This window comes from Pan troglodytes, chromosome 10, assembly GCF_028858775.2.
Source record: "Pan troglodytes isolate AG18354 chromosome 10, NHGRI_mPanTro3-v2.0_pri, whole genome shotgun sequence".
NCBI lineage: Eukaryota > Metazoa > Chordata > Mammalia > Primates > Hominidae > Pan > Pan troglodytes.
Genome location: NC_072408.2, coordinates 124,663,779 through 124,689,378, shown reverse-complemented (window position 1 = coordinate 124,689,378; position 25,600 = coordinate 124,663,779). Strand labels below are relative to the sequence as shown.

General features: G+C 45.6%; 1 protein-coding gene across 3 annotated transcripts in view; it reads left to right on the top strand.

The window, feature by feature from the left end:
* The window catches only part of KSR2 (kinase suppressor of ras 2), a 506,130-nt gene that overhangs the window by 83,952 nt on the left and 396,578 nt on the right, over positions 1–25,600 (top strand). For all 3 annotated transcript variants that reach the window (XM_009426349.5, XM_063785031.1, XM_063785032.1), the window contains exon 2: positions 24,767–24,907. In XM_009426349.5, coding sequence (XP_009424624.1) covers positions 24,767–24,907 — 141 coding nt within the window. The remainder of the gene's footprint in view (positions 1–24,766; positions 24,908–25,600) is intronic.

Here is a 25,600-nt window from a genome sequence, read left to right as displayed (position 1 = left end):
GATCTCTATTGGAAAGACCTGGATTCCAGGTCCAGCCATGTCACTCTCAGCTGTGGAACCCTAGAGGGGTCACTTAGCCTCTCAGAGCCTCTCAGAGCTTCATCATCCACATGCAACAGGGCTGTTGTGTGTCCCCCGGGCAGTGGAAACTGAGGCCTGGGTGGGTGAAGTAACGTATCCAAGGATATTCGGCTTGATCTGTGCTCCCTCCTCTGGACAGGAGCATCCTCTGGTGTTACCTGCTGCGTGTCAGTGGGGAAGACAGAAAGGTGTTAGTTCTGTGCAGTTTTCCTACACGGCAGGTGCTATGGTTGTTTCTAATCCATTTGTTGCTGGTGAGGTTTAAAGTAAAGAGGAACGGAGCAGATGGTAGAGAAGAAGGAAACAGAGATGGCTGGTGAATTCTAGTGCCTCCTTCCCCAAAGTGGGTTTTACAGAGGTCTCGGCAGTGCAGCACTTAGACTCTACATCACTTCTTTCCACTCGCTATGCCACAGCCACAGAGGTCAAAGGACATCTAACTTGAGTTTGTAATGCTCTTGCTAGATTGCTTTTCATAAAGGTATAACAACTTGCACATCCACCAGAATTAGAAGATTGTGTGTTTCTTTGGTCTCAAGGCAGTGTTTTTGGCATCTCTTCTGAGTATCAACTTTTGGTGGAAACTTAATATGTGGAGCTTGCTGGTCATCAGGATTCCAAGATGCTTCTCCCCCTTGCTGCTACAAGCAAGAGAACTTTAGAAATTTCCCTTTCAGAAGACTGTGTTCAGTTCTAGCGAGAGCTGGCATGGTGGAGGATTTTGCCTCTCTGATGCAGAGCTGAAAAGGTTCATGCCAACTTGAGTATGTGTCACAGAGAACATTGTGCTGAGACCTGGCAAGGTCTCATTCTCATTCTCATGTCCTTTTTTCTCTCTTCCTTTTGCCTGTGTTGTTTTGCTCTGGGATTGGGAATTGTGCCCAGATGTAATCTGCAGGAGGGGCACTATCACTTAGAGGCGGGAGCGGGGAGCACACCTTCAGCCTGGGTGAGTTCAGAGTTTGAGGTCCTAAAGACATGGAGGAGGCCCTTCATTGTCTGGAGCCTCTGTTTTTCTATTTGTAAGATGGGCACAGTGACATTGGCCAGACCCATTTCTCACTAGGTTGCTTTGCAGGACAAACGGCATTATTTTCCTGTTTTATCAGATAATGTCACTCTCTGTTTAAAAAACTTCTGAAGCTCCCCACGGCATAGGAATGAAATTCACCTGCTTTCCGTGACTGTAATAGGTTCTACTTGACCCAGCCCCTGTCTCTGCTTCTTTGACCTCATTTCCTTTTTTTTTTTTTTGAGATGGAGACTTGCTCTGTCGCCCAGGCTGGAGTGCAGTGGTACGATCTTGGCTCACTGCCACCTTCGCCTCACGGGTTTAAGCAATTCTCCTGCCTCAGCCTCCCAAGTAGCTGGGATTACAGATGCCTGCCACCACATCCAGCTAATTTTTGTATTTTTAGTAGAGACGGAGTTTTACTCCTTTTTATCTCCCTTTTGCCCATAATATTCCAGCTCTGAATTCCCGAAACATACCAAGTGCTTTCCCACCTCAGGGTCTTTGCACACCTTTCTGTGCCTGGCTGCCTGATCCCCTCTGTAGGGAGACTTTCTTTGGTTGGTCCGGGTAGTAAACTGTCCTTCCCTGTTATATGCTCTGAGCTCTTTGCTGCCACCATAGCACTTATCAAATAGAAGTTCCATGGGGGCAGGGACCAAGCCTATCTTGTTCATAATTTTATCTCAGGATTTAACCCAATGGTTGACACTTACAGGAAATCAACTTTTCGTCATCTACTATGTGCCAGGCACTGTGAGAGGCATTTTAGAAACATTATCTTATCTGATTCTACTATGTGTTTGGTTGCAAACTGTTTTTATTATTAATAACAGTAATTATAATTTGTATCACTTGGATGTAACAGTTCTGCATGGCCTGATATGCCTGATGTGATGTAATTGGCTTTTAAGATGATAGTCAATCCCAGTTTCCTTATGTTTTTAATATATGGTGCTAGATGGGTACCAGGAGTGAAATACTTTTATTTGACAGATGGATAGATAGCTGAATGGATGGCTGGTTGAAGGGATGAATGAATGGATAGATGAATGGAGGGAGGGAGGGAGAGATGGATGGATGAGTGGTTGGATGAATGGATGGATGGTTGACTGTATGGTTGGATTGAATGGATGGTTGCTTGGATGTATGGTTGGATTGAATGGATGGTTGCATGAATAATTGGATGGATGGATGGTTGGATGGATGAATGGATGGGTGGATGGATGGATGCCTGCATGGATGATTGGATGGATGGATTGTTGGATGGATGGATGAATAAATGAATAGATGGATGGATGAATAAGTGAATGGATGGATGAATAAATGAATAGATGGATGGACGGATTGTTGGATGGATGGATGGATGGATGGTTGGGTGGGTGGTTGGATGGATGGATGGATGCTTGCATGGATGGTTAGATGGATGGATTGTTGGATGGTTGGATGAATAAATGGATAGATGGATTGTTGGATGGATGGATGGATGGATAGATGGAAGGATGGATGGATTGTTGGATGGATGGTTGGATGGGTGGTTGGATGGATGAATGGATAGATGGCTAGATGTATGGGTGTATGGTTGCAAGGATGAGTGGATGGATGGATGGATGGAAGAATGGTTAGTTCTCAGATCCCTGTAACCATAAAATTCCAGGGTTAAAAGGAACCTCAAAGTTCGTGCAGTTCAACATTCCTATCCAAATGTGACTCATCTCTGCTCAGGTGGAAGCCAGTGTGGGTGTGTTTGTGTGTGTAGATGGTAGTTGAACGGCAATTTGGAAATGGGAAGTTATGAGTGCTTGTCAAGGCCTGGCTTATATGCCACCTCCTCCAGAGAGCTTTCTCAGATTGTCTTTCCCAGAAACCATCTCCCTGTCCTTTGAACACTTGGCCTGTGCTGCTACTATGGTGCCTATTGCCCCCTGCAGTGTGCTGAGGGAGCTGTGCACGTCCCTGTCTGCTCCACTGGACTCTGAGCCCCTTGAGAGCCTTGTTGGAAAGTGCAAGGTACTTTCCTCTTAGAGTGGTCTGTCCTTCTCTAACTGCCATGGCATTTCCATCCTGAGACTTACAGTTGCTTTTGAGATTTCAGGGAAATGTATATCCTTCTGTAAATATGCGCAGGACACTCCAGCATCTCTTTGGAGCAGCCCTGAATAGGAGGACTTTGGTACTGGGTGTGTGGCCCTAAACCATTCAGTCTTCTGTTCTCTCTTCTCACAACCTCAAGAAATATTAATATTAATTGGGCAAAGATGCATTGAGTCACTAACAGACCCTGCTGGACTTCAGTTCTCAACCTTGGCCTATGGCTCTGTCTCTTCCCAACTCAGATGGTCACCATGGCTTGTGGAAAGACAGCAGCTTTGGAGCCAGACAGGCTGGGGTCAGCTCTGCTGTTGTCCAGCTGGCATTGTGCAAGGCAAGTCAGCTGACCTCCATTTCCTCATTTGTAAAATGAGGATAATGTGGCCAATGTTATAGGTTCATAAGAATTTCATAAGAAGAATTCAAGATATTATACAAAAAGAGCCTGAGCAAAATGGGGAATGTTGTTGTCACTTTCTAGCTGTTGAGATTCTTGGGAGAAATGACACAGCGGGGCTTATAGCACAGACTTGGTGGGACAGTCACCATACTAACAAGGGTTACATAGTGAAAAGGATCTTTCTCTCTGGAAAGAATTGCTTTTCACTTCTGTCTGCTGACAACACCTCATCTCTAGGTAGGAGCAGCTGGTTGGAGTGGCCGGTCTGTAGTGTTTCTGTCTCTTCCTCACCAAGCCCCCTCTGTACCCTCAAACAAACCAAAACAAACACTAACAAAAAGTAACCCGGAGTTGAGACCATGAATCTGAACCCTGGACCAATTAGGCATTTGTGGTTGTTGCTTATGGAAAAGGCCTTCATTCTTGCACATCATTCATTCATTCATTGATTCATGAATCCATTCCATAGTTTTAATTATTCCGGGGAAACTCATCATGTTCATTGTTGGGAGGATGCAAAGATGTCAAAAACAAGGCCCCGGCCCTTGAGATACTTGAAATCTGGTATAGGTCGAGTATCCTAATTAGAATGCTCCAAAATCTGCCCTGGGTGATAGAGCGAGACTCTGCCATAAAAAAAATATAAAAAGGCCAGGCATGGTGGCTCACGCCTGTAATCCCAGCACTTTGGGAGGCCAAGGCAGGCAGATCACCTGAGATCAGGAGTTCGAGACCAGCCTGGCCAACATGGTGAATCCCCGTCTCTACTAAAAATACAAAAAAGTTAGCTGGGTGTGGTGGTGTGCACCTGTAATCCCAGCTACTTGGGAGGCTGAGGTGGGAGAATCGCTTGAACCTGGGAGGTGGAGGTTTCACGTCTCAGAAAAAAAAAAAAAAGAATCTGGCAAAATTCTGTCATAAAATAATATGAGGAGGGGTTAGTGGATGTTTACGGCTTCCTCCGGCAGGTTTTCTGGGTCGTCCTTGGCCTAGGGTAAATTTCGTGGCCAGCATTCTCTGCCTTGTTTTCCATCCCTCCCAGCCCAGGTCTGCCTCATAACTTGTCTCATTTTCTTCAGGAGCCTGTATTTTCCATTAGGACAATTCTGAATATAATAGAAAGAGTTAAATTGTCTCTTTGTGGGGGGGGGGGTCTTGGGGTGCTTTTTCCTAAGAGATCTGCTAAAAAATTGTCTGCAGATTTAGAAGAAACTCCCCGTGAGACGATGGCTATATTCTGTATCTGCACCGTCTAGTACAAGAGCCACTGGCTACAAGCAGGTATTGAGCATTTGAAAGATAGTTGGTGTGATCCAGGAACTGAATTTTTACTTTCATGTAATTATATTTTGGTTTTAGAAATTAATATTTAATTTATTAAAGCAAAAATTCATTCTGTTTATTCCTATGCTTTCACACAGTATTGTTCTATTCATATAAATCTTTTTTGTTTGTTTGTTTGTTTTTTGAGATGGAGTTTCGCTCTTGTTGCCCAGGCTGGAGTGCAATGGCACGATCTCAGCTCACTGCAACCTCCGCCTCCCAGGTTGAAGCGATTCTCCTGCCTCAGCCTCCCAAGTAGCTGGGATTACAGGCACATATCACCATGCCTGGCTAATTTTGTATTTTTAGTAGAGACAGGGTTTTGCCATGTTGGTCAGGCTGGTCTCGAACTCCTGACTTCAGGTGATCTGCCTGCCTCGGCCTCCCAAAGTGCTGGGATTACAGGCACTGTGCCCAGACCTATTCATATAAATCTAATAAAATCCGGCAATCAGGTATAAGGAGATTTTGTATAATGTGTGCTCCCAATTACAACGTTGGTTAATTAAACATCTTCAAAAAATTTAAACTGCATTTATAAATTTGATATACAGTTTTTTTTTCTTTTTTGTTTTTGAGACAAGGTCTCGCTCGGGCGCCCAGGCTGGAGTGCAGTGGCACAATCACGGCTCACTGCAGCCTCCACCTCCTGGGCTCAAGCAATCCTCTGACCTCAGCCTCCTGAATAGCTGGGACTACAGATGTGTGCCACCACACCTGGCTAATTATTTTTTATTTTTTGTAGAGAGTAGGTTTTGCCATGTTGCCCAGGCAGATATACAGGATTTTAAAAAACTACTCTTTAATTGTTGACAGACAAGCCTTCTCAACTACTTATGTAACCCATAAGCCTGAAAAATTAAACTTATAAATATGCCTAGCCTTAAGTTGCTTTCTATTAATAATATTGTACATAAATTGAATAGAATTTCAATTTAAAATACATGTCTAAATTAGTTATTCAGTTACACATTTCAAATTAGACTTAGAAAGGTGAACTCTTACTCTAACTGGCTAAATTATATAACATTAAAAGAACATAAAATAAAATTCCCAAAATGTATGATCTCTTTAATTCAAATATTAATATCATGGGATTATTTATCTGAAATATACCTATAATTCATTCTGGATCTTCCTAGAACTTAAAGATGCACCCCATTAAGAATACTGGGTTATGTCACACAATTCTAGGGTTAAATTCTAACGAATTTTTTTTCCAGGCAGTAGGAGGGGAGTTGAATTCCCTGATTGCCTGAGGTCACATAATGACCAGTGATTTTGGTGGGCGTGTTGTCTGGATTTTTTATCCACGACCCCGATAGGATGCATGTTGATTCACTATGCGTCTATGGCCCTTGTTTGTTCACTATGTTGATTGTTTATGTAACTTTTGTTAATTCCAGCGTGACCGTAAATAGCTGTATGTGGTAAGTTGCCTCTCTGTTGGGAGAAGTTCCTCTCTGCAGCTCTAAATGGAACAGCCTCTGTGGCCAAAGTGGGAAGCTGCTTAGCAATTGCTGCAGTGAGACCTGCTTTCAGGGCATGTGTATTTTATCCCAGATTCATCTGCTCTTACCTCGAGTGTGGGATCTTAACTCTGCTTGCTTCTTAGTTCAGCCATAGCTGATAAGGCAACGTATTGCTTACAGTAGACCCAGCAGCATGTCTCTCTGGCTGCTACTTGGTGTCCAGCTCTCAGTACCCCCAGCAGTGCAGGGGCCACAGGCGTGGAAGTCTCAGAACTTCTGCCTACCTCCTCCTAGCCTTGCCTCCCCTAGTACAGCACCTGCCACCAATTTTTATTTTATTTTTAACAACATCATCTATTTTTTGCCACTTGCAGGAGGTCCCATGGTTCAAAATGTGGGTGCTGAGGGTGGGTCCCCACCCTGCAAGCTGATATTTCTCTGTCCAGCTTGGCCCCCGGTGAATGATTAAGAGGGGGCAGGTAGTGTGTGTGTTATGTGGGGTGGTGACCAGTGGGAGGGAATTTAGGCGGATTGGCTTTGCCCTGCAAAAGCCAGCCCTGGATGAAAGCGTGTGTTATTATTGATTTACTTTTCATGAAGGGCTCTTTGGTTCCAAAAAGGCCGGGAGTGATTAGTGCAGGTTAAGTTTGCCTGAATTCTTGCATAGTGGTGCAAGTTAAGTTTGCCTGAATTCTTATTTTGCCCCTTGCTTCTCTTCCTTCTCTTTGGGATTCTTGGTCTTGCATACCCAACTCAAAGCTGCCCTCTCCACATCTCAGCCCCTCAAGACTCATTCATTTAATCAGATCACCCAATGGGAACTGTGATATTTACAACAAATAAAGAACCCATCTCTCATAGGGCCGGGCGGCAAAGCCCCATGCAGTGGTTCTGAACTCTGCCTCTGTCTGAGCTATCTGGGGACCTTGTTGACAAGAAAAGAGAAGCCCCTGTCCCCAGGAGTGCCTGATTCCGTAGGCTTGGGTTGGGGCTGAAGCTGGGGCTTGGCATGTGTATTTTTAACAAGCTCCCCAGGTGATCTTGCTACAAGCTCAAGTTTGACAACTTTGAACTGTGCTATGGAAAAATAAGGAAGGGGACAGGCTTGGGGGCAGCCTCCCTCCTTGTTTTTATCCATGTGACCTTAGGCAAGTTCCATTGTTACTCTGTGCTTCTTTTTCTCATCTCCAAAATGGGAATAATATGGTTCTTAGCCCTTAGAGTGCATATGACAATTAGATAATATTCATAAAGCACTTAGCACATAGTAAGTGCTCAATAAGACTTAGCTATGATTGTGATTATGAATATATTTTATAATAATTTATCAGTAGCAGCGTTATTAACACAAAGCAGTAGGCACAGGGCTAGCATATAAAAACTATCAACAAATGTGAGTTTTATTATTATAAATATATAATACAGGTTGAGCATCCCTAATCCAAAATTTAAAAAGTAAAATGTCCCATAATCGGAAACTTTTTTTTGAGATGGAGTCTTACCCTGTCGCCCAGGCTGGAGTGCAGTGGTGCGATCTTGGCTCACTCCAACCTCCACTTCCCGAGCTCAAGCGATTCTCCTGCCTCAATCTCCCAAGTAGCTGGGATTACAGGCACCCACCACCATGCCCAGCTAATTTTTGTATTTTTAGTAGAGACGGGGTTTCACCATGTTGGCCAGGCTGGTCTCGAACTCCTGACCTCAAGTGATCCACCTGCCTTGGCCTCCCAATAATCGGAAACTTTTGAGCACTGGCATGACATCACAAGTGGAAAATTCCACACATAAAAACTTAACACAAACTTTGTTTAATGCAACACATTAAAAATACTGTACAAAATTACCTCCAGTCTATGTGTATAAGGTGTATATGAAACATAAATGAATTTCGTGTTTAAACTTGGGTCCCATCCCCAAGATAGCTCATGATGTATAATGCAAAGATTTCAAGACCTGAAAAAAATCTGAAATCTGAAACATGTCTGATCCCAAGTATTTCAGATAAGGGATACTCAACCTGTGTATGTTGCATAATATAAATATTGTTTTATATATATATAAATATATATTTCAAATTATGTATTATATATGAATTATCACATATGGGAGATCTATGACTACTATGATGACATTATACAGTATACATATATAGTATAAATATGACATAATGTATTATTGTGTAAATGTTAAAATTATAAGGATCGTGTAAGGAAGTTATTACTACTAGACCTGCTGTCTAGTAAGTGCTCATTAAATATATAAACCCTTTTTTCTATTGTTTGTAATATCCATCAGCAGTAATAACGTAGAGAAAAGGAAAAACCATCAGCAATAGTGAGGCAGTGGAGAGGGGGGCTCTTCCTTCCTGCAGAGGCAGCTGCCTGTGTTCCAGCATTCGGCGGGACTGCCCCAGACTGTTGGGTCCCTCTGCCTGGCCTCAGGGATCCGGTTCTCATTGGGATCCAGGGCTGGGGAGAGAAGGAAGGGCGCCTCTCCCAGGCCTCCAGCCCTCCCTCAGCAGGGGATTTTCCTGTGGATGCAAATTGGCCGGTTACTTGAGACGTTCTCCAGTCAAATAATTCTCTCCCCCGTCAGCTGGGCCGCCAAGCGCCAGGGATGTTATGACAATGGTCGCCCTGGCAACGGCGGGAAGGCGTCGGGGCTGCTGGCTGTGGCTGCCGCGATTTCATTACCCGCACGGGGTCTGATCACCCGAGAACCTTAATAACACAACCAGGGACCCGGTCCTGCAGGTGCACTGTGCCCGCTTGGAAAAGGACTTGGGATTTATTTTTAGTGGCCTGGCGTTTAACCACCAAGGATGTTGGTTTATTGAAAGACCAAGAAAAATGTATTGAGCACCGACTGTATGCCAGGCACGGATCTGAACGCTGGGGAAATGACAGGCAAAGCCCGTGCTCTCTTGAGCTGACATGATGGGTGTGTGGTGGTGGTGGGGGGGAGGCGTAACCATGGAAACCAATAAACAGGATGATTTGTGAGATAGCAAAGTGCCACCAAGGAAAGAAAGCAGGGCGGCGTGATGGTGGCATTGAGAGGAGCTTGGGCAGAGGTGACACCTGAAGAAACGGAAAGGGCTGTTTATGCCTAAAGCTGACAGAAGAGCTCTAGCCGGTGGGACAAGCAAGTTCAAAGGCTGGAGCTCTTTGCTGCTCATGTGTACCTTTAGGGAGAAGCCAGCGATTATGGGGTGCTGACGGGCAGTCCTGAGGGACACAGAGGGCTCTGGAGCCTGCCTCTGTATATGTGTGACCATAAGGGCAGCCCTGTTCCATTACTGAGCCTCAGTTTTCTCGTGTGTAAAATGGGCTGAGAGCCAAGCCCCTTCCCTTGGCGCTGCTGCGAGGTTTACACCAGGGATGGTTCTTGCAAGGGCCTGGTCCCTAGAAGGCCCCCATGGTGTCCTGCATTCCCTCCCAGCTTTCACGGACTCCGCTTTCGTTCCAAAAAAAAAAAAAAAAAAAAAGCACCTAAGGGGTGAGGATTTGGAGCTCTGTCAAACCCAACGGCCAGGACGTTCCCGGAGGTCTCTGGTTTGGATTTGGGTTTAGATTCGGAGTGAAAAGTTCCCCATTTCACATTAGGGATTTCAGACACAATTATTTTTAGCTCTGTCACATGTCTTGACTTTTTGATTTTTTTTTTTTTTTTTTGTTTATGCTGCTAAATTTACCGCCATGCTAATACAGAGTACAGTAATAAGGCGCTGCGGATGCTCGGATGGGCCAAGGCCTGAAAAATTTTCCATCTGTCGTGGAAGGTGCCAGGCTGCCCCCTGGTGTGGAGATGGAAAATTACACCTCCGGGCTCCAGCTCTGTCGGATTTCCGCAACCTGTGATCCCTCTAACCCCAGGCCCAGGGGACCTTACTCTACACCTGGGCAGTGCAGAGTCAGACGGTGGGCTCGGCTTAGATGTGCTATTTCCAAAAGTCCTGTGTTTCTTTATTTGAAGATGGAACCTTTGGGTTTTTTTTTTTTTCTTCTCCTTCAGTTTGGCTCTGCATGGACTTGAATTGAGGTCGACCTAAATATCAATTAGGCCGCCTGGCAGGGTGAAGCCATACAAAGGCCCTTTTCTAATTGTGCTTCTCAACCGTTGATGGTCTGTTTCAGCAGAGAATTGTGAAGAGAGCACGGGACTGGGAACTAGAGGTCCTGAGTTCAAATCACGATCCCGATGCTGCTTTATCTGTGTGATCACAGGCACAATTCCAGCAATTCCAAGGCCTGGTTTCCCCATCTGTAGAATGATATTCACAATCGGGCCAGGTACAGTGGCTCATGCCTGTAATTCCAGCACTTTAGGAGACCAAGGCAGGAGGATTGCTTGAGGTCAGGAGTTTGAGGCCAGCCTGGGCAACATAGCAAGACTCTACCTTTACAAAAAATGAAAAAATTAGCTGGGTGTGGTGACACATGCTTGTGGTCCTAGCTACTTGGGAAGCTGAGGTGGGAGGATTGCTTGAGTTCAGGAGGTTGATACTGCAGTGAGCTATGATTGTGTCACTGCACTCCAGCCTGGACAACAGAGCAAGACCCTGTCTCAAAACAAGTTAAAAAAAAAATCTAACACTCACTTCAGCATTGTCATGATACTCAAGGAACCATTCTGGAAAATAATTTATTTAGAGATGTTGGTAGATTAAGATGAATACCTGAAATTCACCGAGTAGAAGGGTCAGTGCCTTTCCCGCCTTCTGCGGTAAAGAAAGAATCAGCTTTATCTTTTCTGACATTTTGCAGCCAATACTTTTGTGAAATAGAATAAAGATGATTTGCAAGGGAAATGAAATGGAAAAAAACGCAAACAGCATCCAGTGCTCACTTTGAAAAAATTAGATTGAATAGACATAAGATTACTCCATCAAATAGCTATAAAAGTATCTAAATGCTCTCTCTTGATTTCTGTGCTTATCCAAAGGTACAGATAAGGCACCTGTCTTCAGGTGCCACCTGAAATAGCCCACCTTAAAGGCAGGGGTGGTGTGTAGTTGATTTTTGTATCCCTTGTTGTCTGTATTTTGAAAGCACCTCAGCCAGGCGCCGTGGTTCATGCCTGTAATCCCAGCACCTTGGGAGGCCAAGGCAGGCGGATCACTTGAGGTCAGGAGTTCGAGACCAGTCTGGCCAACATGGTGAAACCCCATCTCTACTAAAAACACAAAAATTAGCCGGGTGTGGTGGCACGCACCTGTAATCCTAGCTACCGGGGAGGCTGAGGCACGAGAATCGCTTGGACCCGGGAGGTGGAGGTTGCAGTGAGCCGAGGTCATGCCATTGTACTCCATCCTGGGCAACAGAGTGAGACTCCATCTCAAAAAAAAAAAAGGAAAAAAAAAAGCACCATGAACATCTTTAAATGAACGAATGAGGCCTTGCTTCTCTTAGAATAAATGTGGAGCTCCCATTATTATTATCCTATGATATGGAACATGGCCTTTTTTTTTTTTTTTCTTTTGAGACAGAATCTCGCTCTGGTGCCCAAGCTGGAGTGTAGTGGTGCATATCGGCTCACTGCAACCTCCGCCTCCCGGGTTCAAGCAATTCTCCTGTCTTAGCCTCTGGAGTAGCTGGGATTACAGGCATGCGCCACCATGCCCTGTTAATTTTTGTATTTTTAGTAGAGATGGGGTTTCACCATGTGGGCCAGGCTGGTCTCAAACTCCTGACCTCAGGTGATCTGCTTGCCTCGGCCTCCCAAATTGATGGGATTACAGGCGTGAGCCACTGTACCTGGCGGGCACATGGCTTTTTAAAAGGCGTCTCTCTTGACTTGGCATCCTTGATGCCCGCACTGAACCCTGGCTGCCCTTCTGTTCTGGTTCCTGCCACGTGGCCTTGTGATTTGCATTTGCACATCTGTCTTCCCTGCCCACTGGGAGCCCCTTCAGGCCTGGACAGGTGCTGACTGCTTTGGAAGCTGCTTGGAAAATGAGCCTATTGTACAAATGAGCCCACAGCCCTTGGAGAGGGGACTGATTGTTGAGGGTGCTGAACCCTGGCTTCTAGAATGGGGTTTCTGCCCTGTGTTTATTGCCCAAGGACCCAGATCCTTCGGCTTGACTGAGAAACTACTTTCATTATGTAATTGTTCAGACAGTAGAGGGATGTTTCTCATGCTTGCCTGATCCTTGGAACCATTAGAGTCCTCGGTGTTTTCACAGATTCCTGGGCTGTCTCCAGATTAACTGAATCAGAATTTCTAAGAGATGGGCCTAGAAATTTGATTTTTTTTTTTTTTTTGGAGACAGGGTCTTGCTCTGCTGTCCCTGTGGGACTGCAGTGGTGTGATTCATGGCTCACTGCAGCCTGGAACTCCTGGGCTCAAGGGATCCTCTTGCCTCATCCTCCCCAGTAGCTGGGACTACAGGTGCACAGCACCATGCCTCACTAATTTTTAATTTTTGGTGGAGATGGGGGTCTTGCTGTGTTGCCCAGGCTGGTCTTGAACTCCTGGCCTTAAGCGATCCTCCAGCCTCAGCCTCACGAGTAGCAATGTTTGATTTTTAACAGATATCTTCAGTTGAAGCTTATGATTGGAAACTGAGGAAAGAGGGAAATAATGTGAAATTATCTAGTACCTTGGGCGAGCTGCCTAAACCCTGTGGTTCTCTGTTTTCACATTTGTAAATAAGATGGGGTTATTATTGAGGCTATTGTGATGATTCAGTGAAATAATGTATCAAGTACGTAGCAGAATGCCTGGCATATTTATTTAATGCCTGTCATACTTATTTAATGAGATGGCTGACATTAAGGATGGCCTGTGTGTCTTTATGATTGGCAAATGTCTGATTTTCATGTGATTTGTAACTTACTATCATATAGGTAATTCAGGTTTATAGAAAAATAAATGGGGAATAGTGGCTTGTGCCTGTAATCGCAGCTATTCAGAAGGCTGAGGCGAAAGGATTGCTTGAAGCCAGGAGTTTGAGACCAGCCTGGGCAACATAGCAAGACCCCCTCTCTTAAAAAAATCTGTATCTTATTGAAAAATTATAAGATATAGAAGGACAGAAATAAGAAAATAAATTTCACCTATCATAACCCAGAGATGCAGTTGCCAGCCTTTTTTCTCTTTTCTCTCTCTCTCTGTGTGCAAATATATATATATATCTGTATAAATGCATTTTGCATTCAGAAACTAGGGTTATACTATACCTTTTGTTTTGGCTGCTGTGTGGTTTCATCTGACTTTTTTTTTTTTTTTTTTTTGAGACAGGGTCTCATTCTGTCGCCCAGGCTGGAGTGCAGTGGCACGATCTCGGTTTCCTGGTTTACTGCAACCTCCGCCTCCTGAGTTCAAACAATTCTCGTGCCTCAGCCTCCTGATAAATGGGATTACAGGTGTACGCCACCACACCCGGCTATTTTTTGTAGTTTTAGTAGTGACGGGGTTTCACCATGTTGTCCAGGCTGCTCTTGAACTCCTAACCTCAAGTGATCCTCCTGCCTCGGCCTCCCAAAGTGCTGAGACTACAGGTGTGAGCCACCGCGCTTGGCCTGGCGTGACATTCCTTGTGTGTTAATAAGAGTTTGTTAGACTTGGGTTCAAATCCCAGTTTATCCACTTAGTAGCTTGATGACCTTGGGCAAGTTATTTGACATTTCTAGGTCTCAATTTCTTCCTTTGTACAATGGGGACAGTGATTGGACCCATATCACATTCCTCCAGTGTTGTGGAAAATTAAAGAAGATAATTCATAAAACGTGCTCATTACAGCATTTGGCTCGAAGCATATCCCTGTTAACTGACAGCTACAGTTATTCTGCAACATTAATCCTGGAAAACCAGGAGAAAGAGCTGCTCTTTCCCAGGATCCCTGTTTGGGAAGCACTGCTCGATCTCTGCCCAACACAGCTTCACACTCAGTGCAGTTTTCTGGGTTTTTCCCTGCTCGGCTGAGTACACTCTTGTCCCCCAAGATGATTCTCATTCCCTTTTGCCTCAAGGGCAAGGCCAGAACTCGAGGCCACTGTCCCCACTTGTCTCCTTCACTCCATCTGCTTCCTAAACTCACTCCTCCCATTTCTAATGTATCATAATTGGGGTACCCCTTGGTTCTAGCTCCTTGGCAAGCGCAGGATCTCAGTCTCTTGGTGACCTGGGAAACACCTCCCCAGAATCCACATCCCCCTTCAACAAGTAGGACATGGGTGTATGGGGTATCTGCTGCACAGATAATTTTTTTTTCTTTTCTTTTTTTTTTTGAGACAGTGTCTCGCTCTGTCTTGCCCAGGCTGGAGTACAGTGGTGCGATCTCGGCTTACTGCAGCCTCTGCCTCCAAATCCAAGCGATTCTCCTGTCTCAGCCTCCCGAGTAGCTGGGACTACAGGCATGTTCCACCACACCCGGTTAATTTTGTATTTTTAACAGAGATGGGGTTTCACCATGTTGGCCAGGCTGGTCTCGAACTCCTGACCTCAGGTGATCCACCTGCCTCTGTCTCCTAAAGTGTTGAGATTAAAGGTGTGAGCCACCACGTCTGGCTGAGAATATCTTATGTAATGCCTCAGCAGGCCTGCGAGGAAAGGTGGAATACACCTGTTTTACAGATGAGAAAGTGGAGGCTCAGAGAGCTGAAGTGACTTGCCCAAACCTCAGAACTAGAATTCGGGAATTCACTTAGAAGGCTTCCTAAGATGAATAAGGCCCTCTCTCTGCCCCTGAGGGGTCGATGCCCAACTTTTGCACTTCCAGGTCAGTGGGAAGGAGCTGTGAACAGCTCCTAGCATAGTGTCCTGGTAAAGAGACAGAGCTTTGGGATCACACCCTGGTGCTCCCATTTCAATAGCTCTGTGGATCTCAGCAAATGATTTAGCCTGTTGAAGTTTCAGTCTTCCTGTTTGTAGAATGGGCTGAAAGTACCAGCCTCACAGCTAGCATTGTCACATGGATTAAAAGGAACAAACACATTCACAGCACTTGGCTCACGATGCCAGGCATACTGTAAATGTTTAGTACATGGCAGCTGTGATGGTGGCTGTTATTCCTGAAAATGCTTTATTGTCGTTGACAAAGACGTCCCAGCAGACATCACAGAACTGCTCACATCATGGGCTTTTCACCCAGGTATCAAAGGAATCCTTCATGCAGAAGATTAAAAAGAACGAGGCAGATCTGTATGAACTAACGTGGAAAGACCCTCAGGGCTTACTACTAAGTGAAAAAAGCAAGTGCACAAAAGTGCATGCTGTATGATATCATTTATGTGAGAGGAAAAAAGAAATCATCCACATAAAGCCACATTGCAGAGTTTCAATAGATCTGTATGTATTTGTGAAAATTCACAGATCAACATCTGGAAAGATGGGCACCTAACTAGTCTCAGTGATTACCCGCTCTACCTCCAGGGATGGGGATCTGCATTCGTGGGAGCGGTCAAAGGGAGCTCTGGCCTTATCTGAAATGCTCAAACTTTGTTTCTTTCTTTTTTTTGAGATGGAGTCTTGCTGTGTCGCCCAGGCTGGAGTGCAGTGGCGTGATCTCTGCTCACTGCAACCTCCGTCTCCTGGGTTCAAGCAATTGTCCTACCTCAGGCTCCTGAGTAGCTGGGATTATAGGCGCCCGCCACCACACCCATCTAATTTTTGCACTTTTAGTAGAGTTGGGATTTCACCATGTTGGTCAGGCTGGTCTCAAACTCCTGACCTCAGGTGATCCACCCACCTCGGCCTCCCAAAGTGCTGGGATTACAGGCGTGAGCCACCGCGCCTGGCCTGAAATGTTCTAACTTTCTTACAAGGAAAATATATGCGGCCAGGCATGGTGGCCCACTCTTATAACGCCGGCACTTTGGGAGGCCAAGGTGGGAGGACCACCTGAGGTCGGGAGTTCGAGACCAACCTGGTCAACGTGGCACAAAACCTCATCTCTACTGAAAATACAAAAATTAGTTGAGTGTGGTGGCACGCACCTGTGGTCCCACCTACTCGGGAGGCTGAGGCAGGAGACTCGCTTGAACCTTGGAGGCAGAGATTGCAGTGAGCTGAGATCATGCCACTGCAGTCCAGCCTGGGTGACAGAGTAAGACTCTGTCTCAAAAAAAAAAAAGAAAAGAAAATATATGCATGCATTTATTAAATAATTAAAATAAATTAAAATGAGGTTATCCTTTCTGTAACTTTGGAGTGTTTTAATTAGACTGGGTTTGAATCTCGGCTCTGCACTTACTAGCTGTGTGATTGTGAGCAAATGACTTAACTTCTGTGTGCCTAGTTTCTTCTTTGGTACAATGTAGATGTTAATAGGACCTAGTTCCTGGAAATGTAAGGATATATTGAAATAATGCATGTGTGACCTTCAGCATGGGCCTGGCACATGGGGGAAGTGCTCAGTAATGCTACTTTTATTTTTATTGTTTTTTCTTTTTAATTTTTTTTTTTTTTTGAGACAGAGTCTGGCTGTGTTGCCCTGGCTGGAGTGCAGTGGCGTGATCTCGGCTCACTGCAGCCTCCACCTCCTGGGTTCAAAAGATTCCTGCCTCAGCCTCCTGAGTAGCTGGGACTACAGGTGTGCACCACCATGCCTGACTAATTTTGTATTTAGTAGAGACAGGGTTTCACTATGTTGACCAGGCTAGTCTCGAACTCCTGACCTCAGGTGATCCACCCACCTCGGCCTCCCAAAGTGCTGGGATTACAGGCATGAGCCACTGTGCCTGGCCGTATTTTTATTGTTATATTTATTTCATTTACTCTTCCAAATCTAGCAAGGACACCTTAACCCTTTAAGGGATCTAGTGTCTTCTTTGTCAGTCAGTTATAATGCAAGAAAAATTGTGAATAATTCTATAACACAGTGTGTGTAAATAAAGTCCCAAGAAAGAATTTATAAGGTCCTGCTGGAGCAGGTGGCATTTGAGGTGGGCTTTGGAGAAAAATTCAGATTTTCACGCATTGATGTGGTGGTGTATCAGTTAGCTACGGGTCCCCATAACGCTGTGTAACAAACACAAAACCCCAGTGGCACATAACATAAGCATTTATTGGCCATGCCTCTGGGATCAGCAGTAGATTGGTGGCTCATCTGATCTGGGATGGCCTCACTTATAGCCAATAGCCAGGCAAGAGTTGGCTGTCAACTGAGCTAGGATGGTTTTGGCTGGGACGTCTGGGAAAACCTGACTCTGCACCATGTAGTCTCTTATCCTTCAGCTGACTAGCCTGGGCACATTCTTATGAAGATGACAGGGGTCCAAGCCAGCAGGTAGAAGCACACAGGCCTCCTATTGGCCGAGGCAAGTCACATGGCCAGCGTCATTGAAAAGGCCTGGACACAGACTGCACCTCTTTGGTGAATTAACTGCAAAGTGACATTGCAAAGGGTATGGACACAGGAGGGGTGTAAAGGATTCAGGTCATTTTTATAGCCTTCCTCAGGTGGGTATGGAAAGGACTTCCAGATAGGAGGAATCAGAGAGGTGACATTTGGGGTCCTGCATGTGTTTAGGGAATTTTCCCTTTTTTTTTTTTAAATACAAGGTCTCGCTTTGTTGCCCAGGCTGTAGTGCAGTGGCATGAACACAGCTCACTGCAGCTTCGACCTCCCAGGCTCAAGCCATCCTCCCACCTCAGCCTCCTGAGTATCTGGGACCACAGGCACACAACACCATGCCTGGATCATTTTTGTATTTTTAGTAGAGACAGGGTCTTACCATGTTGGCCAGGCTGGTCTCGAACTCATGAGCTCAAGCGATCCTCCCACCTTGGCCTCCTAAGGTGCTGGGATTGCAGGTTTGAGCCACTGTGCCTGGCCCTGTTTAGGGAATTACATGGAAATGAATGAGGCAAGGAAGGAGAAATGGAGTAGGGTTAAGCCCTAAGTAATAGTTTAAGGAGTCAGAACTTTCTTTTGTAGGACAGTGTTTCTCCAAATGCATCAGTTTGATACCACCATCATACTTTTTGCCATATCTGTGTATTTTCTTTAAATCGACTCATTTAAAAAAAATTTTTTTTGAGACTGAGTATTGCTCTTGTTACCCAGGCTGGACTGCAATGGCATGATCTCGGGTCACTGCAACCTCCGCCTCCCGGATTCAAGCGATTCTCGTGCCTCAGCCTCCCGAGTAGCTGAGATTACAGGCATGCGCCACCATGCCCGGCTAGTTTTGTATTTTTAGTAGAGATGGGGTTTCTCTATGTTGGTCAGGCTGGTCTCAAACTCCCGACCTCAGGTGGTCCGCCAGGCTCGGCCTCCCAACGTGCTGGGATTATAGGTGTGAGCCACTGTGTCCGGCCGAATCAACTCAATTTTTTAACATACATGTATTTAGAAATTAAACTATGTGTAACTATTGTAATGGAAAACTAGTATCACTTGGCATAAATGGAAGGCAATGAAGAAAATAAATGCAATGTAACCCAAGTGTCATGAAATTGTGTTGCATATTGTTATCTGCCCAAGGCTCTGAGACTGTGTCCTGTTCTCTGTTATAAAGAGAGCAGTGGCCCATGCCTATAATCCCAGCACTTTGGGAGGCTGAGGCAGGAGGAGTGCTTGAGTCCAGGAGTTAGAGACCAGCCTGGGCAACCAAGTAAAGCCCGTCTCTACAAAAAATTAAAAAAGGCATGGTGTGGTGGCCCATGCCAGGCATGGTGGCACATACCTGTTGTCCCAGCTACATGAGAAGCTGAGGTGGGAGGATGGCTTGGGCCCAGGAGGTCGAGGCTGCAGTGAGCCATGATCATGCCACTGTACTCCATCCTGGGCGACAGAGTGAGAACTTCTTTCCAAAAAAAAAAAAAAAAAAAGAGAGATTAGCAAGTGTTACAGAGGTTAGAGAGTTGTTAAAGACATAGTATCATTCAACAGAGACTGTCTCCTTGATATAGTCAGATGGCTGGAGAAAAATTTGGACAGAGAAGAAAGTGCTCGCTATGCTATATGATACGATGTTATTTAACACTACGCCTGGGTGCCACCTCTCAAGTTATCAGTGATACCTACAGTTGGGAAACACTACTATTCTCCAGCAGATGTTTGCATAAGGTAGTACCATGGTTCCACTGGTCCTGCCACTTAACTTCTGGTCTTAGCCTAGTTTTTCAATTTTCTGTGACTTTTTTAAAGGCACGAGGCATGACGTCACTGGCTTCCAAATTGATATTATCTCTTTCATTTAAGAAATTGAGCCTGGGCATGGTGGCTCACACCTGTAGTTCCAGCACCTGGGGAGGCTGAAGTGAATGGATTAGTTGAGCCCAGGAGTTCAAGACCAGCCTGGGTAACATGGCGAGACCCTGTCTCAGAAAAGAAAAGAAAAGAAGTTGATAAAGGATGGTCATTTATTATTATTTTTTAAAGGGACCAGATCCTTATTTCTTTTGCAATATTTGAAATACAACATAGGCATACATAGATATAGAATAATGAACAGTAAAACGTCATTTATTCAGAAGAAAAGGCTGAGGAAAACCACTTGGTAAAAAGCCCGATTTGCAGATATTGCCAATGATGTAAGTTTGTATATCTTTCATGTAATTTCTATAAATAGGATGGATTAAATTAAACCCTACTAATTTCAAAATCAGAACTTAAATTACGAATTAGGAAGACACAGTTTTCTATCCGATTAAAAGTACATTATCTTGCAGTATAACTGTAACCTGTACTTTAAACAAACTAGATAAATGATATATTTGGCTTCTAAAGAATGTTTAGTAATTTAAACCTGATTAGTTTTTTATTTTATTTTTTAAATTAATTAATTATTATTATTATTTTTTGAGATGGAGTCTCGTTCTGTCACCCAGGTCCCTTATCTAGGATGAAGGCAGTGTCTTTGCAGACAGATGGTCAGACTGGGGTGGTCAGGGCTTCATTCTTGCTTTTGGTGTCTTTCAAAGGTCCATGTTCTGGTTCCAGTTGTGATCCCTCAAGATTCAAATGTTGAAATCCTAATCCTCAATGTCTCAGAATATGACCTTATCTGGAAATAGGGTTGTTGCAGATGTAATTAGTTTAGATGAGTTCATACTAGTCCAATATGGCTGGTGTCCTTGTAAAAAGGGAAAATTTGGACACAGTCACACATACAGGGAGAATGCTACGTGAAGATTGAAGTTTGGCTGCCACAAGCCACGGGATTCTCAGAAGCGAGGAGAGGGGCCTGTAGCAGGGCCTTCCGCAGTGCCTTCAGCGGGAGCATGGCCTCACCGACACCTTGATTTCAAACTTCTAGCCTCCAGAATGGTGAGACTGGAAATGTTTGCTGTTCGAACCATCCAACTTGTGGTACTTTGTTACAGCAGTCCTAGTAAACTAATGTAGCCCAGAACTCACCTTTTGGAGTAAATCTCAGTCCCTTCAGTGGATAATCTAGGCTATATATATATGTGTGTGTGTGCAATGCATGTATGTATACATATACACACATTTACATCAACATTTATTTTTATATCTATATGTATGGGGTAACTCTTCCCAAACCAATACCACAGGGTTTAGTCCAGCTTTTCCCATCCCACATCCGTGTCACTCTTCTCAGACAGGAAGAAAAATAATGCTCAGTAGATTTGTTTATTTGCTCAGTTTTCTGTATTTACCTAATCTCCCCACTTCATTGGGCCATTGCTATTTCTGGATGCTCTTCTTGGATGGTTGTCTCATGGGGCCCTGACCTCTGCTGGGGCTGCCTTTCCTCAGCCCCTCCCCTCTCCTCCAGGTAGAGTTGAACCACTTGCCCGGGTAAGTGCACAGGTGTGGTGGGCTAAATAACAGTCCCCCAATCATTTCTACCTCCTAATCCCCAGAAGTTGTGATTGTGTGACCATACATGGGAAAAAGGACTTTGCAGATGTAAGATAAGGATCTTGAAATGGTGAGATTGCCCTGGGTTGTCTGGGTCGGCCCCAGATCATTGCAAGGGTCTGTATAAGAGAGAAGTAGGAGGGTAAGGGGCAGTAGCAGGAGATGTGGTGATGGAGGGAGTGGAGTGATGTGGGGAAGGGGCCAGAAGCCAAGGCATGCGGGCGGCCTCTGATCACCGAAAAGGGAAGGAAACTGATTCTTGCCTGGAGCCTCTGGAAGGAACCAGCCCTGTTGACATCTTGACTTTAGCCCCGTGAGACTGATTTGGGACTTTTGATCTCCAGAACTGCGAGATCAGTATGTTTGTGTTGTTTTTAGCCACTTAGTATGTGGTTATTCATGACAGCAGCCACAGGAAACCAGTATACCAGGGATGCCAAGACTCCCTCAAGGAGGTGGACTCGATGTTCTTTCATTTCCCTATGAGTCAGGAGGCTTTAGCAACAGAAATCCAGCTCACTGCAGCTTAAGCAAAAGAAGAGAATTTATTAGCACACATCACTGCAGAGTCCAGGGAGATCTGGTTTCTCCGCTCACTGCTGGGGCTCAGATGATGGGTGTGGCTGGGAATGTGACTCCATCTCTTGGCTCTGCTGTCTTCTAAATGGGCTTCAGTGTCAGGAGGCTTCCAGATGGCAGCAGGGACGATGGTCCAGGCAGCTCTTGTCTTCCATGACACCACCTGGCAGCTCTTTAGGGTGTGCTATGGCTATGTCTTGAGTGCTTGGAAGAGGTCCTGGTGGGGTCTCAGTGGCCCAGTTGGATCCGTGATTGCCCTTGACCCAAGTACAGCTGTTTGGTGGGGCCTGGGTCACGTGCGCACCCTGCAGCTGTGATGGGGTGATACAATGGGAACAGCCTCACATCAGCCGGATGGACTGTGGGCCAAAGAAGGGAGGTTCCTTGAAAGAAAGTTGACATGTTCTTTTCGGTAAAAGGGGGAATGGAAGGCCGGGCGCGGTGGCTCACGCCTGTAATCCCAGCACTTTGGGAGGCCGAGGCGGGCAGATCCCCAGGTCAGGAGATCGAGACCATCCTGGCTAACACGGTGAAACCCCATCTCTACTAAAAATGCAGAAAATTAGCCAGGCGTGGTGGCAGGTGCCTGTAGTGCCAGCTACTCGGGAGGGTGAGGCAGGAGAATGGAGGGAACCCAGGAGGCAGAACTTGCAGTGAGCCGAGATCGCGCCACTGCACTCCAGCCTGGGCTACAGAGCGAGACTCCGTCTCAAAAAAAAAAAAAAAAGGGGGGGTGGGGAATGGAGACTAGATAGCAAAAGCAACAGAAGCCCATGACAACCATCCCAGGCTCCAAGTTTTGTTTTGTTTTGTTTTGAGTGATGGTCTCACTCTGTCAGTTAGCATTGAGTGCAGTGGTATGATCATGGCTCACTGCAGCCTCCACCTCCTGGGCTCAGGTGATCCTCCCACCTCAGCCTCCTGAGTGAGGATTTTTATTTTATTTTATTTTATTTTTGTAGAGACAGGGTTTCACCATATAGCCCAGGCTGGTCTCAAACTCCTGGGCTCAAGCAGTCCTCCCGCCTTGGCTGCCCAGAGTGCTGGGGTTACAGGTGTGAGCCACGGCACCTGGCCCTCCGAATTTTTTGATCCTAGAATTCAGACTTTGTTCTTAATAAATGTTGGTTGACTGTGTTTTGAAATGCCACAGACACCTCCATACCTAATTCTAATTTTGTTTTATTTAATTATCTTTATTAAATACATTTTAAATTACAAAGATGATAATATAGGCCAGGTTTGGTGGCACTCACCTGTAGTCCTAGCTACTTTGGTGGCTGAGGCAGGAGGCTCTCTTGAGCCAGGGAGTTCAAGGCTGCAGTGAGCTATGATTGCACCACTGCACTCCAGCCTGGGCAATGGAACAAGGCCTTGTCTCTTAAAAAAAAAAAAAAAAAAAAAGATGATAATGTATTATATCTCAGGTAACTACTGAATGCATACAAAAAAATGTATATAAAGAAATACTTGACCCAAGTTAGAAGCCTGGAGTTTATTCTTCCAAATTGTTTTCTCTGCTCAGACACACAGGTATTGCCTTTCTTTGGTTAATGTTGTGAGATTTTACGAACTCAGCAATAAAAAACTTTCTTTTCTCATGTCATGGGATCCCTCCAGAAGCCTGGATTCAGGTCTATCTCATTTTAAAAGAGTTAATTTTGGGATGCTTTTGTAGGACTTACAGTTCAAACGGCACAAAAGAGTTTAAATAAAATGTTTCCCCCACCCTTTTTCCCCACCCTTCCTCTTCCCTCCCCTAAAGAATTGGGAGTCCTCGGCTGGGTGCGGTGGCTCATGCCTGTAATCCCAGCACTTTGGGAGGCGGAGGCGGGCAGATCCCCAGGTCAGGAGATCGAGACCATCCTGGCTAACACGGTGAAACCCTGTCTCTACTAAAAATACAAAAAATTAGCCGGGTGTGGTGGCGGGCGCCTGTAGTCCCAGCTACTCGGGAGGCTGAGGCAGGAGAATGGCGTGAACCTGGGAGGCGGAGCTTGCAGTGAGCCGAGATCGCGCCACTGCACTCCAGCCTGGGCGACAGAGTGAGACTCCATCTCAGAAAAAAAAAAAAAAAAAAAAGCGAATTGGGAGTCCTTGTGGACAGAGTTTCTATATTTACAAAGATATATACAGGGAAACATTTTCCTTATGAATGGGAGAGTATTTATTTTTATTTATCAGTGTACCCTGGAGACTGCTCTCTGGCAGTACAGAGCCTGCTTCGTGATTTGATTTTAGAGCTGTATAAGTTTCTTTGTTGGCTGTAGCGTCCTTTATGTAACGAGTCTCCTACTGATGGACTCTCAGAATGTTTGCAGTCCTTTGCTATTGCAAACAGAACTGTAGGGAAGTAGCCTCTTGTACAGTCATTCTGCACAGGATGGGTGTCTGTTGGAGGAGTTCCTGCAAATGGAATTGTTGGATCAAAGGATGTGTGCAGGCCGGGTGCGGTGGCTCACGCCTGTAATCTCAGCACTTTGGGAGGCCGAGGCGGGTGGATCACATGGGGTCACGAGTTTGAGACCAGCCTGGACAACGTGGTAAAACCCCATCTCTGCTAAAAATACAAAAATTAGCCAGGTGTGGTGGCGCGCGCCTGTAATCCCAGATACTTGGGAGGCTGAGGCCAGAGAATTGCTTGAACTTGGGAGGTGGAGGTTGCACTGAGCAGAGATCACGCCATTGCCCTCCAGCCTGGGTGAAAGAGCGAAACTCCATGTCAAAACAAAAGAAAACAAAAACAGAAAAAGACGTGTGCAATTGTGAGATCAAAAGGCCCTCCACTGAACTGGTACTAATGTGTGCCGCCTCCCCCAACCCCAAGCAAGATGCTAGAGCCGCCTGTTTGACCATCTTCACCAACGAGGTGGAAAGATGGGTGCCAATCTGGATCTCACTGTAGCGGAACCAGTCTTTAAAATAGAGTTGGCTGGGTTTAGGGTGGGGGTTCGTAGGGGGTTCTCGCCTCTCTTCCTTGTGTCACTGCCTCTGAGATGTGTCCTCTGTCCTCGTCTGTGTCTCCACAGAGCAAGCTGGTGAAGTACTTCAGCCGGCAGCTGTCCTGCAAAAAGAAGGTAGCCTTGCAGGAGCGCAACGCGGAGCTGGACGGCTTCCCCCAGCTACGGCACTGGTTCCGAATCGTCGATGTGCGCAAGGAGGTCCTGGAGGTGACCTGGGGGGCCCCTGTGTCCCCTGCCCCTTACTGGCCAGCAGCTACCCCCTGTGTTGCTCTTGAGCTGCAGGTTTCTGGCTGTGCCCAGCACAGTCCCTGGCACATAGCAGGCTCTCAATAAATATGTGCTGGACGAAAACATTCAGGATCACTGATGCTGTCTGAATGGGGTCATTGAGAGTGTGCTTCCAGAGTCAGTTAGAACCCTCCAGCTCTGCCACATATTCACAGAGTCACCTTGGCCAAATCACTTCACCTCAGTCCAGCGCTGTCCAGTGGAACTTTCTGCTACGATGGAAATATTTTCTATCTGTGCTGCCAGATGTGGTAGCCACCTGTGGTTAGGACATGTGATTGAGATTTTAAATTGTGTTTAACATTAATTAATGGGGCCCGTGGCTGCCATATCGAACAGTGCTTTCTTAGAGCATTAGTATTACCATCTGTGAAATGTGCATAATGATTGTCATCTCTTCTTAAATAGCCGACATCATAGAATGAGATGATTTTTATAAAATGTTCAACTCAGCTGGGCGCAGTGGCTCATGCCTGTAATCCCAGCACTTTGGGAGGCCAAGGCAGATGGATCGCTTGAGCACAGGAGTTTGGGACCAGCCTGGGCAACATGGTGAAACTCCATCTCTACAAAAAATACAAAAATTAGCCGGGTGTGGTGGTGCATGCCTGT